At 35.9% G+C, this 16,354-nt stretch overlaps 1 protein-coding gene across 1 annotated transcript in view; it reads right to left on the reverse strand.

The window, feature by feature from the left end:
- Positions 1-15,998: 15,998 nt before the first annotated feature.
- The window catches only part of LOC149840122 (putative protein S-acyltransferase 12), a 63,282-nt gene continuing 62,926 nt past the window's right edge, over positions 15,999-16,354 (reverse strand). Inside the window, exon 7 of the mRNA XM_090004346.1 lies at positions 15,999-16,224. Coding sequence (XP_089860472.1) covers positions 16,108-16,224 — 117 coding nt within the window. The 3' untranslated portion in view covers positions 15,999-16,107. The remainder of the gene's footprint in view (positions 16,225-16,354) is intronic.

The following is a 16,354-nucleotide window of genomic DNA, read 5'->3' on the forward strand; positions in this document are numbered from 1 at the left end:
ACCCTTTTTAGCAAAATCTTCCACTACTAAAAGATTCTTTCTCATGAAAGGTACATAAAGCATAATTGTTAGTAGGAGACTGGTCCCTTTTACCTGAAGCCAGTAGGTCCCTATCCTGACCACATCACTATAGGTGTTATTTTCCATATACACCTTATGATCTTCAAGCTTCAATTCCTTTATCTCCACAACTCCTTTTGTCTTAGACACATATCGCGTTGCCCCCTAAATCAATCCACCACCCTGAGAGATCACTATCTGCTATCAATGATTCAAACATAGTGCATACTAATTCTCGTTCTCCATTTACTTGTTTTCTTGGATTTTCTTTTTTGGTTTTATTTGATAATTATTTGTGAAATGCCCAACTTTTTCACAAGAGAAACATGCTCCCTTGGGTGTAGTCTTGGAGTTTTTGGTTTGTACTAGACACTTTTTATTGAATTTATTTTTCTTAAATTTCTTGAATAATGTACCTTTAGGCTTGAACTTGTGAGAAGTTGCTGGAAAGGATTATTGGGTATTCATAACTTCTCTCTTCTTGTCTTTTGACATGTGCTCTTGCTTAAGGGCTAATTGCAGAGAGAGCTCAATTAGAGTAAGGCTTTTCTGATTTAATCTCATGACAATTGACATCATCTTCCAAGTTGGAGGAAAGTTGTTTAATATGGTGGAGATTTGCATGCGCTCAGGAATATCATTTTCAGCTATGGCTAAGTCCTTAGCCATTACCAACATTCGATTCATATGATCAATCATGTTGTCTGACTCTTTAATCCTGCATGAGTTGTATTTCTCCAAAAGAAGTTGAATGTGAATTTCTGAAGTCATATCATACTTCTTTCTGACTTCTTCCATCATTCTCTTTGCAGTGTCAAAGTCTTCAAACACTCAAATGAGGTCATCTTGCATAAATGTTAGAAGAGTTGCTCGAGCAAGTTGATCATCTTCGATAAACTTATTATGAGCTTTCTTCTCTTCTTCACTCTATTTATCAGTTAGTAAAGATTTTACATTGTTTAATATGTATAAGGTAGATCTTGTCATGTGTTAATAGATATTCCATCTTCCTTCTCCACATTCCAAAATTTGTCTCATTAAGTTTTTCGATTTTGGATAACTCAGACATGACTATTCGATTTTTCATATTCCTAATTATAGACAAATATTAAAATTAATAAAGCTCATTCCAACTAATATCTGTAAATGTAACTAGTTTTGATCATTCTAAACTAGTTTAACATGCAATATGGTCTTTAAGTACGCAAGAAATTCTAAAAGATTGTTAAATTTAAGCACTATTTGACAAAAATAAGTAACAGGTGATTTTCAGAAACTCAAAACCACTTTTCTGCAATTTTAGAAAGTAATATGAGAGGTTTTGTGTAAACAAAAATCACAGAAACCTGTTTTTGCAACTTTTTGAGTTAAATAGAAAGTTCTAACTCTCTTTCTGTGATATCAAAAAAATTCAAAGGCCCTGTTCTGCAAAAACTCAATAAAGTAGAATACTTTATGAAATTATTTAGTTTATCAGAAAAGATAAACCACTTTTCTACAATTTTCAGAAAGGCAGTAGCCTTTTTAAGAAAAAACAAAAATAGAAACCTCAAAAAAAAATTGAGTTAAATAGAAAGATTCAACCCTCTTTCTGTAATTTCAAAAAAGATTAGTAGCCTTTTCTTAATTATTCAGCAAACTATATATATATATATATATATATATATATATATATATATATATATATATATATATGAAATTTCTTGAGTTTAACAAAAATGAAAAGAACCACTTTTCTGTAATTTCAGAAAAGTCAGTTTATTGTTTTCTGTTTTTTAGAAAAACCAACCCTTTTTTTGAATTTGCAAGAAATTTTAGATTTAAACTGAAATTATTATTATTTTTTTTAATGACTTCAACCGATGCCTCTGTAGGCATTTTCCCTTTCGGTAACGCCTTTGTAGCCGTTTTCCGTTTGGTAACGCTTCTCAGCAGAAAGAGAGAATTGAACCCTCTTTCTCTTCTCTTTCTTTTTTTTATTTTACGCAAATCGAGAACACTTGGTTCATCGATTTGTCTAAATCAGACAAATAAAATTGACCTCTTGTTTTGAATTTTGATTTTTCTTTATGCACCTTTTTCTGGTGATGAGACGCTATCGTCACCGGCCTTTGATTTCTATGTCAACATGTCCGCACACACAAACTGCTTTCGGCATCATCAGGGATCTATAGAACCTGCTCTGATACCAATGTTGGGACCTTTATGCACAGATGCAAAATTGCAGCAGGGGTGAAGATATCCCTGTTACGCTCGAAATCGCCAGGAAGTCCACACTCTCAACCCTTACACAAGTTTGAATGCCTTTAGTAATTGAAACCACTACTTTTTGTGAATGCTTGTATGATTCATCGTCTATATACCATACAAGAGTTTTGGGACACACCCTTGGGAGAAATCCTTTATTGAGTATTGTGACTGTTGGAAGGGCCCCCAAGAGTCATCTTATGACCACTTGGCCTTACATGCTTCAATCCAATGCCATCCGTAGGCTGATTTTTGGCTGATTCAATACCAAATCGACTTATTTTTTGTTGATTCCAAAAATCTGTTGATTTTGTGTGTGTGTGGGTGGGGGCTAATTCAGACCGATTTTGATAGTATTGCTCATAAATAGCAATCACAATCACATGTACTTTTCTCATGTTTTCAAACGATTCGATTCAAATCGGTTTTGACAATATCAACCATAGCTAGGAATCACAGTCACTTGTATTTTTCACTGACCTTGAAAATGTGTAAATTGTGATTTCCGTTCACACGATCTTAAAAAAAAACAAAAATGACGTCCTTGCAAACATCTCTAAGAGATTAAAGACCCTCGACAACCTAATATACTTAAAAGTACAGTTAAACTGCCACTGGCAAGACCTGACATCTGATGACAGATAAACCATTAAAAGTAAAGTTGGGGATCTTAACGCGTATTCAACAACCATCTTGATGGCTTGTGATTCCACACTCTCCTAAGGCGTCTGACTTCTTCCAAGGTTTGTCGCCATCATCATCACATGGTTTCATTTGTTTAATGGCAGAGCTGCAGATAAAATCATAAAAGCACCAACAACCCTCAAAACAGAGCAGCCTCACTAATAAAACAAGCACAGAGACCACACTCATTGATTGTTGAAATACGTCAGTTAAGTTCCGTCGAATACAGAGAATAGGAACCCCCTCTCTCTCTCTAAAATGAACTTCCCTGAAATATCTCTGTTTACCAAAACAAAAGTTGCCGCCTTTGGAGGAAATAATGCACAGAGCAGCCTCACTAATAAAACAAGCACAGGGACCAAACTCATTGATTGTTGAAATACGTCAGTTAAGTTCCGTCGAATACATATAATAGGACCCCCCCCCCCGCCCTCTCTCTCTCTCTCTAAAAGAAACTTTCCTGAAATATCTCTGTTTACCAAAACAAAAGTTGTCGACTTTAGGGATAATGCACAACTATCTACTCCCCAAACATGGGAAGACTTTTTGTATACACGTGACATGGTGTGCTTTAACAAAATACCCAAAGAAAACATATCATCTAGAGGACTGCCTTTTGCCTGTAATTTCAGAAAGAGACCTTTTTTCTGATATTTTCATATGGGGGCAGCGTCACCTACCTCGGGTAAGGGACACCCTAGTTAGAACTCATAGGGGAGGTTGTTTTGACCAAATTTGACCTCATGGATATGTTCAACATGACCAAAATATTAGGAATTGATTCTTTCACCATCGTTTTTTGAAGTAAAAGTATGTTCTTTTGAGGTAATTTGGTACATTGTAGTGGCTGATCTTTTTAACCCTCATAAAATTTGATATATACATCTGAAAAACATGAACCAATGATCAGTTGCTACTAAAGTTAATATGTAGATCATATCAGAATGGTCAGATGTGCAAAAAAATAAAAATATTATATTTTTTCACTAAAGAGTTCCTTACCCACGAGGGAAGCAAACATTATCCCTTTACATACAGACCTGAGTTTTTCTTGTAATTGCCAAATAAGAACTTCATGTGGTCTACCATTAGGCTAAACCACTTAACATGAGTTAAATGTCTTAAAATGATAAAATATCCTTTACCATTTCTTTTCTATTCGACAGTTTTTGGAAAACATCAGGATTTAGCATTGATAAAAGGATGGTGCCTTACACAAAATGTTAGGTAAAAGATGAGCCTGAATCAAGAAGTTTTTTTCTGGTTTTTTGTATTTGGAAAACTCATACAAGAAAACAAAAACGCCACCAGAACTCCAAAGCTGAAGGGGTGGAAAATAGCACAAAAAACCAACTTGCTAGGATCAAGAAACGGGCTGGTGCAAGAAAAGAGTTCCGAGTCAAAGGTAACAACTGTCGTTCTAACCATTTGGGCATGAATTTCAAGGGAAGTCAAGGAATGAGGTGGAAAGTATGGCTGTCCTTGACGTCTGGGCATCACTTAAAAAGACTTCACATTATATGCAGTGCCACTGCATGGTGAGAATCCAGCAACCTGCCTGACAACCATCCATCTTGGCATTTCTCGAGATGGATGTATTGTTCATTTCGAGAAATGTTGAGATAGATGATCAACAGCAGTGGAACTGCATGCTAAGCATGGAGTGTTGTTGCATAGAAAAATGGCCTTCTTCCTGCCTTAATGTCATACCTCTTGTGGGACTTTATTATTGTAGGTTCTTTTCATCAAATCTGACCATGTAGATGTGATCTACATGATTTATTTAGTAAAGATCTTTATTTAAATCTTTCTAATCCCACTAGGATTAATTTTCTAGCAATTCAAATTCAACAGCCATAAAAACATCAAAACTTTATGATAAAAACCATACCTCTGAGGATATGAGATATCATGTCCTCTGATATTGGTTTTGATGCAATAGCAAGCTGATGTGAGATTTTTTTCGCATGTTGAACATATTCGTCAATGCTTTGTGAGCCCTTCTTGAACTCGATTAATTGATTCTTCAATTAAATAATCCTGGCTCTAGATTGAGTCACATAAGCAAGCTTCAATGAGTTCTAAACATTATAGGAGGTCGCTAGCCCAACAACGTGAGTATGCACAGATTCAGATTACAGCATCTGAAGCCAACTGAATAATAATTTATCCTGACGATGTCATAAAATGAACTCAAGGTTGAGTTCGCTTGAGTTTAGTTTAAACTTTTGAGGGCAGGGTTTTGATCCATCCACAAACCCAATGAGATCATACAATTTCATAATAATGAGGAATTGAAACTCCCATAATTAGTTATCAACGGCTAATTTTGTTGTCAAGAAGTGATGCAGACTGGATTGGGGATTCGACTGAAATAGGAGCGAAGCAGTGGTATTGATCCAATAGACTGGTCGGTGTTTTGATGAGACAATTCAAAGTTTGCTATGATCACTACCATAACATATCCAAGAACAAGAACAGAGAGAAAAGACACACAAGGACAACAATGTACGTGGTTCAGTCAGTAGAAAACTCTTCATTCTCACTCTTGAACAGAGATTTTGCTCCTCTTATCAAATATATATTGTTTACATGTTATATTATCCTCACTAATTACATCATTCACCATTGAATTTAAAATACGCTGGACCTCCTTGAGTTTAAGCATAGACTTATGCAAGACAGAAGACCCATTGGGCATTTTCTCTTGTAACGTCTTTTCAGTTGTGGTATCATTTATTGCCTTGGTTGGATTGTATATGATCATACCCTTGGCATCTTCTGAATTGTTAACTCTAATACGTATAAAGTGCCAAATTTCATGAAAACATCTTGCAATAAAGAGAATTCACAAGGCGTGTCATACTAGGGTACGAAGATAGGAATGAGTGGATACCACTCCCCATTATGGACTAGGATATGTTTCCAAACTAGCAAATTATGATCAAACTCGACCTTCTTGTGCTCGAAGGCTTGCTCCTTGTTGAGCACCTTTATGGAGACTGTAATATGGATCCATATTTATTGGATAATGGGTTAGAACCACAACGCAACTTGGATCTATTCTAGATCCTATTGTGCTAATATTTTGACTTGATTTCGAAGGAAAAAGTCTCTCTCTCTCTCTCTCTCTATATATATATATATATATATATGTATATATATATATATATGTTAATCTAGCATTAAACTAGTTATGTTTAACATTAGATAGATTCAGCTTTATTAAAATGACTAAAATACTTTTCAAAGAATAATATTTTTTAAAAAATGCATGATTATTTTTTGGACATTATAGTTTTTTTTAACTTGGAGGAAATTGAAAAGTCAAACACCTTTTCCAAAAAAGTAACTTTAAGCAACTATCAAATTTACCTTTTTGACCTAAAAAAGTAACCTTGTATTGTCAAAATTATTATTATTTAAAGGTTTTTTAGTCATTTTAATAACATTGAATTGATCTAATATTAAATACAATTAGTTTAATATTATATTATATATTTATATATATTGGTAATCCATATTTTTCATCAAAAATACATTATCCAACCGTTGATTCCTAGCAATTTTACCATGCCAAACACATCTACATGGTTGAATTTGCAAAAAAAAAAACATTGAAAATGCCCATATTTCTAATTCTCATATTTCAGTTTTCATATTATAGTGACTCATATATAGATTCACTAGAATATGAGAACTACTGCGTCAACCACAATTTTTATGAAACTTTTGTTTTTTTCTCTTATATCTAACCCTACGGATGTGATCAACATGCTTGTCTATATATAGACAAGCTTTTGAATCATCCAATTATGATGCATAAACAAAAAAATTTTAAGACTTTAAAATCAATAGCTCATAATCTTCATAAATATTCAAGCATTCAAAAATCACATTTTTTATTGAAAAAGCACTATCCAACACTGAATCTTAGCAAATTTACCATTCCAAACACATCTACATGGTTGAATTTGCACAAAAAGTTTTGAAAATGCCCATATTTCTAGTTCTCATATTCTAGTGACTATATATATATATATATAGAGAGAGAGAGAGAGAGAGATTTGGCTTTATGTTTTAAATCAAAACCAAATTAAACTAGCATATATTATTTGTTGATTTTTAACTCATTTTATGTTCTTCTTTTAATAGTCTATTTCTTTAGGATTTAATGAATTTTTTGTCGTATCAAGTTTTGCAAACTATTTGTCATGCATGACCCATGAACAACAACATGAAGGACAATAATAGCAAGCTCCCCCATGAATGATGTATTTTGGCTCAAAACTATTCTTAAGTTTTGCTCTATCTTTATTATTTTCTTAAGTTTTTGAGTGTAGGGTTCTCTACAAATGTTTAGTCCCACATTAAAGGATTTTGAGAAACCTTTTGTCCTTGTATAAAGGGCAAGGCCCTCTAGATCATTACCCCAACCAGCTTCTCAACATCATTTTTTTGATTCTCTATGCTTGAATTCTATAAGATGGATAAGGGTTATATTTATATTTCTTGTTGTCTGGTTAAATTGTGTTTTACCAACTATGATAGGATTTGGAAGGATAAAATACCAGAGAAGTATCCTAATCCAAATCACTTATAATCTAATGCTGAATCCTTTGCTTAATCTGGTTGGGGTCTGCCTAGCCCCAGCATCCCAATAAAAAAAAAATTGCTGTTCCATGTTTTAAGTGGGCACCTCAAGCTACAGACCTTATTCATGTTTGAAGGCTACCACTTTAGGTTATCATTAAATTCAATTAAGCTTCATGTTCCAAATGTTGCCTATCTAAGATGTAGATCAAATCCACGACTTTGTACTTTTTCTTGCTAACATAAATATCTATATTTTGCAAATAAAAAAGCATATATATATATATATATATATATGGGGATTGTGCTGCCCTCTTTTTTAGCTAGGTCATGTTAGGACCTTCTAAAAATCATAGTTTTAGGTGTTTTATGCTAGATATGAACCATTAGATATGTTTGTCATTTTTTATTCAATAGAAAACATGTTTTTGATTAAACATCTTTATGTTCGAATGTATATTTTAAAGAGGTAAAAAAAATCAGTGGTTGATATTGTACTAAAATTTGATGATAAAATATTCATATTTTTTCATCAAATCAATTTGAAACAAAGCTTGCTTCTTAAACATCTAACAGTTCAGATCTAGCATAAGACATTTAAAAATATGATTTTTGGAAGGTCCTAACATGACCTAGCAAAAAAAGGGGCAGCACAATCCCCATTATATATATATATATATATATATATATATATATACTTGCTTTGCTTTTTTCTATATAATGCAATTACACCAGATTGTTTTGGATTTGATCAGGTTTTATGCCAGTCAGATTGAGTTTTGTTGGTTCTGGTTTAACATTGCTACATCTGGATATCAGGCTGATTATATATGAGTGGAACTGCACATTGGTTCTGGTTCATCCGTGCATGCCTGGATATATATATATATATATATATATATATATATATATATATATATATATATATATATATATATATATATATATATGGCTTTGTCCAGTTCAAATTGGTTCTAATCTAGATGCAGAAAAGCTACTAATTAAAATTAACCAAGGAGGATGTTTACAATTGTAAAAATTATTTACTAAATCAAATGTAAAGGTTGAACTTAGCGAGGCATCAACCTTACTCTGTGAAACAAGAGGTATGGCTCATAAAAGTACATATAATATCAATTGGTGCTATGATGAATAATTGGAACTCACTCACCAAATCTTAGTCATTCTGCTTAGTAAGACATCCTGAACTTTTGGAGCATGGGCTACAAGTCATCCACTAATAGGATCTTTAATAATTTCTTAACAGCAGGTTGGCAAGAGGGAACCAACACAGCATTGGCAATACCTAAAATGAAGTAAGAGAACATTAGACTTTTCCTCCCTTCAACCACTTCTTACATTCTTTAGGACAAAATTTACATAGTATGGAAAGGGAAAGAAAATGAAAGTTAATGGCCACAGGCTAACCTCATTCTTCAGGAGAACCGCGTATTTCAGATGTGCAGGCAACCTTTTCTGTTAGCAACAGAAGCAGGAACGGAAATAACATGATCCCCACGAGCAGTTTAATTAGCTTTCATTCACATCACTTTGGGCCTAGTCTTAGCTGGGTCTTCTTCATCAAGGGTGCCCACCCCTTCTATTAGGGTATCAATGCACCAAAGTCTTGATACTGAAAGAGCACACACACAAGCACAAAGGAACACAGATAATGTACTTTGGCTGGTCAAGCTACGTCGACGGGTAAAGTTTATCTCCTCTTTCTCTCTCATCGATTTTCAGAGAGAGGAGGTTTCATTAAATAGGCATTGTTGAGTACATGTTGGTTTAATAACCTTTCCCTATTGAAATCCTTTTCGCCTAAGGATTCCTTGTCAATCAAGGATTTTTCATTATTTGAAAACTTCATATTGCATTGGTATGAATAGTTACGTGCACTAGGGACTTATAAACGGGACAACACAATCCTTCACCAACGGGGGGCTTCACTTGTCTGGTAAGAGCAGCTAGTGCACGTCACCTTGTGTTGGGACGTTGCAAGTTCAAATCCCATGGTATCATTGTGTAAATGGTTAGTGGTTAGACTAGCCCCAACTTGCTTTTCAAAATTAAAGAACTATCTTCTTTTTCCTGTTTTACTTCTTCTTGATTAGCTTTTTTATGATTGAAGACTTTTCCAACGTTTAAACTAGTTTCCTTGTGGGAGAGGTCTCTCTCATGTGTGGACGCAATTCATGGATTGAATCCAGATAGTCTAATATATACCAATGTCTTCGTGGAACAAGAATTCACCAACCATCTCAAGATTTAGATGATGGCATAAAACACAAAGGGCAGATAGGGCCACTACTTTCTAAAAGGATTATCATTGTCATTACCACATTCAGTATAGTATGAGTCGTATGACAATTGGTGAAGTATCATTAATTTAAGGTTGGAATTGTACGTGTCTTATTATCCCTAAAGAGAGAGAATAGGAAAGTTTGTTTCCCAATTAACCTAAATGTGTATATTCAATGTTATTTGTATTGGATTTTGAGAGAGGATTAAGGAAAGTTTGTTTTGCCAATTAATCCAAATGTGTATATTCAATGTTATTTGTAGGGGTGGCAATCGGGTCGGGTTGGCGTGTCAGCATACCTCAACCCGAACCCGACCCGTTTATTAAACGGGTCGGCTGTGGCAAACACGAACCCGACCCGTTTAATAAACAGGTAACCCGACACGACCCGCCAACCCATTTAATAAATGGGTTGGATCGGGTAAACGGGTTTTCAGGTTGGCGGGTCGGGTTGGCGGGTTGACGGGTCGGGCAGACGGGTTGGCGGGTTGACCCACCCGCCTAACCCGTTTATTAAACGGGTCAGCCGGGTTGGCGGGTTGGCATACCCCCAACCCGAACCCGACCTGTTTAATAAACAGGTTACGCGGGTCGACCCGTTTATTAAATGGGTTGGCTTAAGCTCAACCCGAACCCGCCTAAGAGTCGGGTTGGCGGGTCGTGTCAGAAATTGCCACCCCTAGTTATTTGTATTGGATTTTGAGAGAGAGAGAGAGAGGAGTAAGGAAAGTTTGTTTGCCAATTAATCCAAATGTGTATATTCAATGTTATCTGTATTGGATTTTGAGAGAGAGAGCGGGTTAAGGAAAGTTTGTTTCCCAATTAATCCAAATGTGTATATTCAATGTTTTTTGTATTGGACTTTGAGAGAGAGAGATAGAAAGTTTGTAAGTCCAAATTCCATGATATTAGCATTGATCTTACCTCTTTTGTATTTTTTTGATAAAAGATTGTCGAGGGTAAAAAAGTCAAGAGTAAATCTGAAACCTTCTATGCCCCAAGGGGGGGTTGGCGTAGTAGGGTGGGGGCCATGGCTGCTAGATGGGCAGTCATGGTTCGATTCTCGTGGGTGCCGCTCCTCTGCGCAAGCCAACGCGTAGCATACGCTCCGGGGGCAGGGGTCTTAGCTTCTTAGTTTTACGCTGCCGGCACGATGATTGTAAATATGGTAGGCTGAGCCAGTGGACAAGGTCTTCATGCCGGGTGCGGTTTCTTCGGGTTATAAGTCCAAAAAAAACAGAAACCTTCTATAAGAACTATACCAGCCAGGTTTCAATCTTGGGACTTATGGGATATGAGCCCACCACACTTCTGCTACGCCACTCTGATGGCGTGTTACCTTTTTATTAAAATAAAAAAATATATTCATCCCATCAAAACATGTGAGAACATGAATGGCTAAAGAATAGAATGTTGAAAGAGAGTAGGGGACCATTCTGGTTCATGAGACTTGGGCTTGCTTCTCCAACGACGTAGGCCAAGCCAGATTGAAGGGCTCATCTTCAACACATGTAATCACATACAAAGGTAAAAGACAAAATTAAAAGATTATTATACACAAATACTTTTCTTTCAGTATCATTTTCTTTTTCTCTACTTATTCCTTGACAAGATTAGCTGTCATGAATTCATTTGGGTAATCTTGATTCAAGGTTTTCGTCCATGGAGGCAAGAGAAGTGAAAGACTCTGGACGTCTCATAAAGGTTTTAGTGGCTTTCTTTTGTTCCATTCTCTCTCTAGCCCTTGGAATTTGGATCTTGGTCTACTGGCATGTTCAATTCCATCAAGCAAAGTCTCACCAATGGTTGGTTCCAGTGGGACTAGTCATGTTTGGGACCCCAACCATGATCCTGTTCTCGTTCCTCGCATCCGAGCCACTCTGTTTGCGGCCGGTGCCACCGAGGAAAGTTTATCTGGATGAAACCAGGGTCCCGAATCAGGACCAGCCCGAGCTTAGTGATACCATGCCATAAAGCCATGAATGCAATGTATGCCCATCACATTGAACACATTCAACTTGAGGAATCCAAAGGCTTGGACCTCATTTGAAACCCGACCAAGTTTGTGAACTTCAATCTTTCTACTTATAAGTAATTATAATATTGGTCTTGTCTCACCTGCACTCGCTGGAGTTCATGAACTCTGTCATGTTTGGATGATGCCAAAGATATCACATACTCATCCCTATTATTTTTCCAGGTCAGCATCTTTCCCATGTCTATTTTTTTCAGTCACATTTATGAAACACAGTAGATCTCTGACCCCTTTGTCCCAGGTTCGACTCCCACTGGGTGTGCGGGTGCCTTCAACTGGTGGGCTTAGTAAAGGCTTGGGGTGTAGGTTACTCCACCTAGAGATTACATACTTCGGCAGGAAACTTTGTCATCAGAAAAGAAAAGCAATAGATCTTTTAAGGGTCCTTTTGTTTCACTAGAAAAACAGTCATTTTCGAATGAAAATGGCAGCCTTTTCTGCTGGCGTGAAATAAACAGCCCACTGGAAAAATGTTGGGCCAATGCAGTGCCTACAAAGCGGTCTATTGGGTACTTCATATTTCTGATCATTTCACAGAAATCACTTCTACCCTTCACGTCTAAAAGCAAGAAAAATTCTCACAGAAAAGAAAATTTTGCTTATGAGAAGTTTTGATATAACATAAAAAAAACTTCCTTGTTTTTGTAGCATGAAAAAAATGAAATGAGAGAGAGAGACCTGAAAATGGTGGTGGGTAGGAGGAAGCTTTTCCTGCGGCAGCCCGTGGGATGAGGTGTATTGTGGGTAAATGGTGGTCCTAATCAAAAAGAATTTTTGATAGGAAAAGTTCCTCCACCCCTCTGGTGGAGAAAGTTTTTATATAAAAAATCACACTATTTATAAAACTTTTCTTTCAAAAATTCTCGTGTTTGGGATAATTGAAAAAGTTGTTTTTTCTTTCATACTTGCATTTTTTCTTACCATTTTTTTGCTTCCAAACATGACCTTGAGGAGGTAAGAAAATCATTTCCTATGAAAAAGAGGCACGAGGTGGTTTTTCCAATCACGAGCCTCTTTCACATGAAAGGGGATTCCCTCACCTCCTGTGTAAACAAACGGCCCCTAAATGAAAAGCTGACAACAGAACTCACATTTCACGTAGCATTTAGATCAAGTTAAGAAACTACTGGGTCCATAAGAATCAATTTAAATCCATTTGTATTTTAGTTTTCTGGTTTTTTTTTCTATGAGAACTGAACATATTAAGCCCTATTTTCTGGTTTTGTCCCGTTAGGCCCCATGGCTTGAAGTGTTTTATGATGGATGTGTTTAGCATGCTCGATTTAGTGGGAATTGCCTTTTGGATCATGTTTTCTCAACAAACAAAAAAAGTACTTTTATGAGCCGGAAAAAATTGATTCTTTCATAGCCATTGATTTTGGATCACTGAAAAAACCTGTTCAGAGGTCAGATTCCGGTGATCCAAAAGCCGTTTCCCACTAAACAAAACTTATAGATCACATCTATGGTGCTAGATATAAAAAAAAACAAAAACCATGATTTTTGAAGGGGGCTAACGGGGCAGAATGAGCGCATTACTCTTCTTCTATTTGAATCACTGTATCATATCCACATTTTTAGGATAAATTTCATCTTTTAGAAGGTTATCATAATAGGTAGTTTGTTTTGATTAAATTTAAAAATAAAATCATCTTTAAAAGGCTGAGAGACCGGCGGGATCAGAGTTGGATTATGGATTGATTTCCAGTTTTGTTAAATTTCCAGTTAAGTCCAGTTATTTCCTGTATTTTTTGTTTATCTCTAATTATTCTTAGGTAATCTAGTGTAGCTTCCGCTTCTGGTATCAAATCTGCAGATTTCAAGAACTACTTTCCTGAATGGCTACATCAATACTACCTACCTACCAATAGCATTGATCGTGTGTGTGTGTGTGCGCGCGCGCAAGCACATATATACACTGTCCAGCTACCTGCTGAATCATTTATAAGGTCTCAACAGGTTGAACTGAGGTCTGGCCCTGAACTTGGAAACAGACCCAATTGAATAATGGATAGCATTCAGGATGGTGACCCAAACAAGCCTAGAAGTTGTTCCTTGTTCCATAGACCTGGTAATGTTTGGAAGTGAGCTGAGTTCGTGATCTATTTACCAAACCAATTGGGATATTGAAATTGCTCACTTTATACAACAAAAAATGCTTTATATTCACAATTTAGTCATTATAATGGGAGCATAGTGACCACAAACGGCGTCACCTTTAAAAGAATACATTTTTTTATATTCTATTATCTAGTATTGCTTATAAAAAATTAATATGGCTCTCATAAAACTTTACGAGTGTCATAAACAACGATCTTGTTAAGAAAAACAGCAAATTTAAAGAAACTAAAAATTGTTGTACGTTTTTTGCACTTTATGCAGATTTCCATCTCAAAAAGCTTCTTTGTTTTATTAGATTACACTTTTGTCAAAATCAAATTCCCCAATGGCGTTCCCAACTTTGAATTCCGAGATGTAGAAAATAAAGACTCCACTTATAATCAGTTAGACTACCACTTAAAAAAAATCGGTGGATATTATTTGAATTTGCTGTTGTGGCATCCTCACCTTGGTTGTTGCTGTTTTCTGCACACAAGATTAGGGATATCAATGGATCAGATTTTATCCCGGCCGAATTAGACTTTGTTTAGTCAGACTGAAACCATATATGACTGTAATCGGATGTGTATGGTTTTGGTTTTTTGCTACTGAATCCGACAGATGCAGATTTGATGGATATCCTAATCTGAATTCTCTACAACTGTGTTGGTCTCAACCAGTGCCTATCTAATGAAATAATGATATATAGCATGCCGTGCTCATGCAGCTTTGGCTTTCTTTGTCCTTTGGAAATGAAAATTAGCTTTGCTATCTGGTGCTTGGAAAGGCTTGAATAAAATTAAAGACCATAGATAAATGGTCAATTCTCTTGAGCCATAGAGCCTACTTTCACAAAATTTTGACAAATACTGCAAACCAATCTAACAATCTCCGCAAGCAATACAGACCTCCACACCAACAAGCCAAATCTTCACAAAAGTGAGCACCACATGTGATCTTGTGAAATACAAGTCTCATAATCATGATCTGTAACTCTCCCCCAAATACAAATTTACCCACTCCCTTAAATAGTGCTCAAGAATCTTTAGAGGGAAACTAACACTTGAATGAACACAGGATTCAGTACTAAGAAACCACAAGTTGTCCAACTTGTTGACTAGGAAGCCAATAACTGAATCAACCATCTTTGTTTCTCTCTCCAACGATTGGTTGGAACTTGTCCTTTTCTTTCCTAGATCAAGTTTATGTTAGCACACATTGGAACCAAGAAAAAAACTATAGGACAAGAAAATTTTTCCTATCAGAAGTTTTGATGTGATAACTTTTGAAAATGAATTTTTTTTCTCGTTTATGTATCATGAGAAATACAAACTCGAAAATTGTGAGAAAACCAAAGAGAACTGTGTTGTATCATAAGTTGTTTCTGCCTTAGAGATGAAGAAACCGAACTATGTTGTATCATATATGAGAGAGAAGGGAGAATCCACCAGGCCCCATAATGGTCTAATACAACATAAGATTAATTTTTGAGACAGGTGAAAAATCAATGGCTCACAAGTCATGAAAATAAGGGTGGTATAAAACATCCTATTTGAGTCAACTTAATACATGAAAATAGCAAATAAAACATATTAAACATCATCCGAAGGTTAGATTTCGCTTTTGGAGCTTAGATCTAAGACAATCAAGTGTGTACTACTGTAAGTTATGGTGGTACAGTACCACCAATATATATATTGTGAAGACTTATTGGGATAGCATCTAGATTGGGGCTATCTGGACCATTGGAAAATTTGACAAGAGAAATAACAATCAGGTAAGAGTTGAATCCAGACATGGGAAAAGAACTTGGCCTTCCTTTTGATTAGAGCTGATTTATAAAGTGCAAAGTCCCAAGGGATAGAAGGGAATGGTCTGAGGCTTTGATAAATGAATACTTCGTGTGGTAAGTGTTTTTATCCAACCACAGAGGGATCACTGCAGTTGGGAACCACATATAAGAACCATTCCGAAGCATGGAAATCAATAATTTGCATTTATCTGAATTATTATCATTGAGACCTGTAAGAACAAACCAAAAAATACAAACAAATGACACAAGCAATCAGTTGGCAACAGACACAGCTCAAACTTCTGCATCTGAACGGATTGGAAAATCCAGACCTTGAAGTGCAGGTACATTTTCCAAATCCTCCTGTGAGTAAAGTGGCAGAAGCCAATATGCTCTTTTCATGCCAAACACCTGCAAGAGCAACCCAAAAACTAAAATGAGGACACAAACATAAAAAACAGCAGAGAACATGTTTTCATCCATAGGATCCCAAGTGCCTGGATAAATCCAAATTCAATTCTATCCATTCTCTTTTCTAAAT

Source organism: Nuphar pumila, chromosome 4 (assembly GCF_984573655.1).
Source record: "Nuphar pumila chromosome 4, dmNupPumi1.hap1.1, whole genome shotgun sequence".
Taxonomy (NCBI): domain Eukaryota; kingdom Viridiplantae; phylum Streptophyta; class Magnoliopsida; order Nymphaeales; family Nymphaeaceae; genus Nuphar; species Nuphar pumila.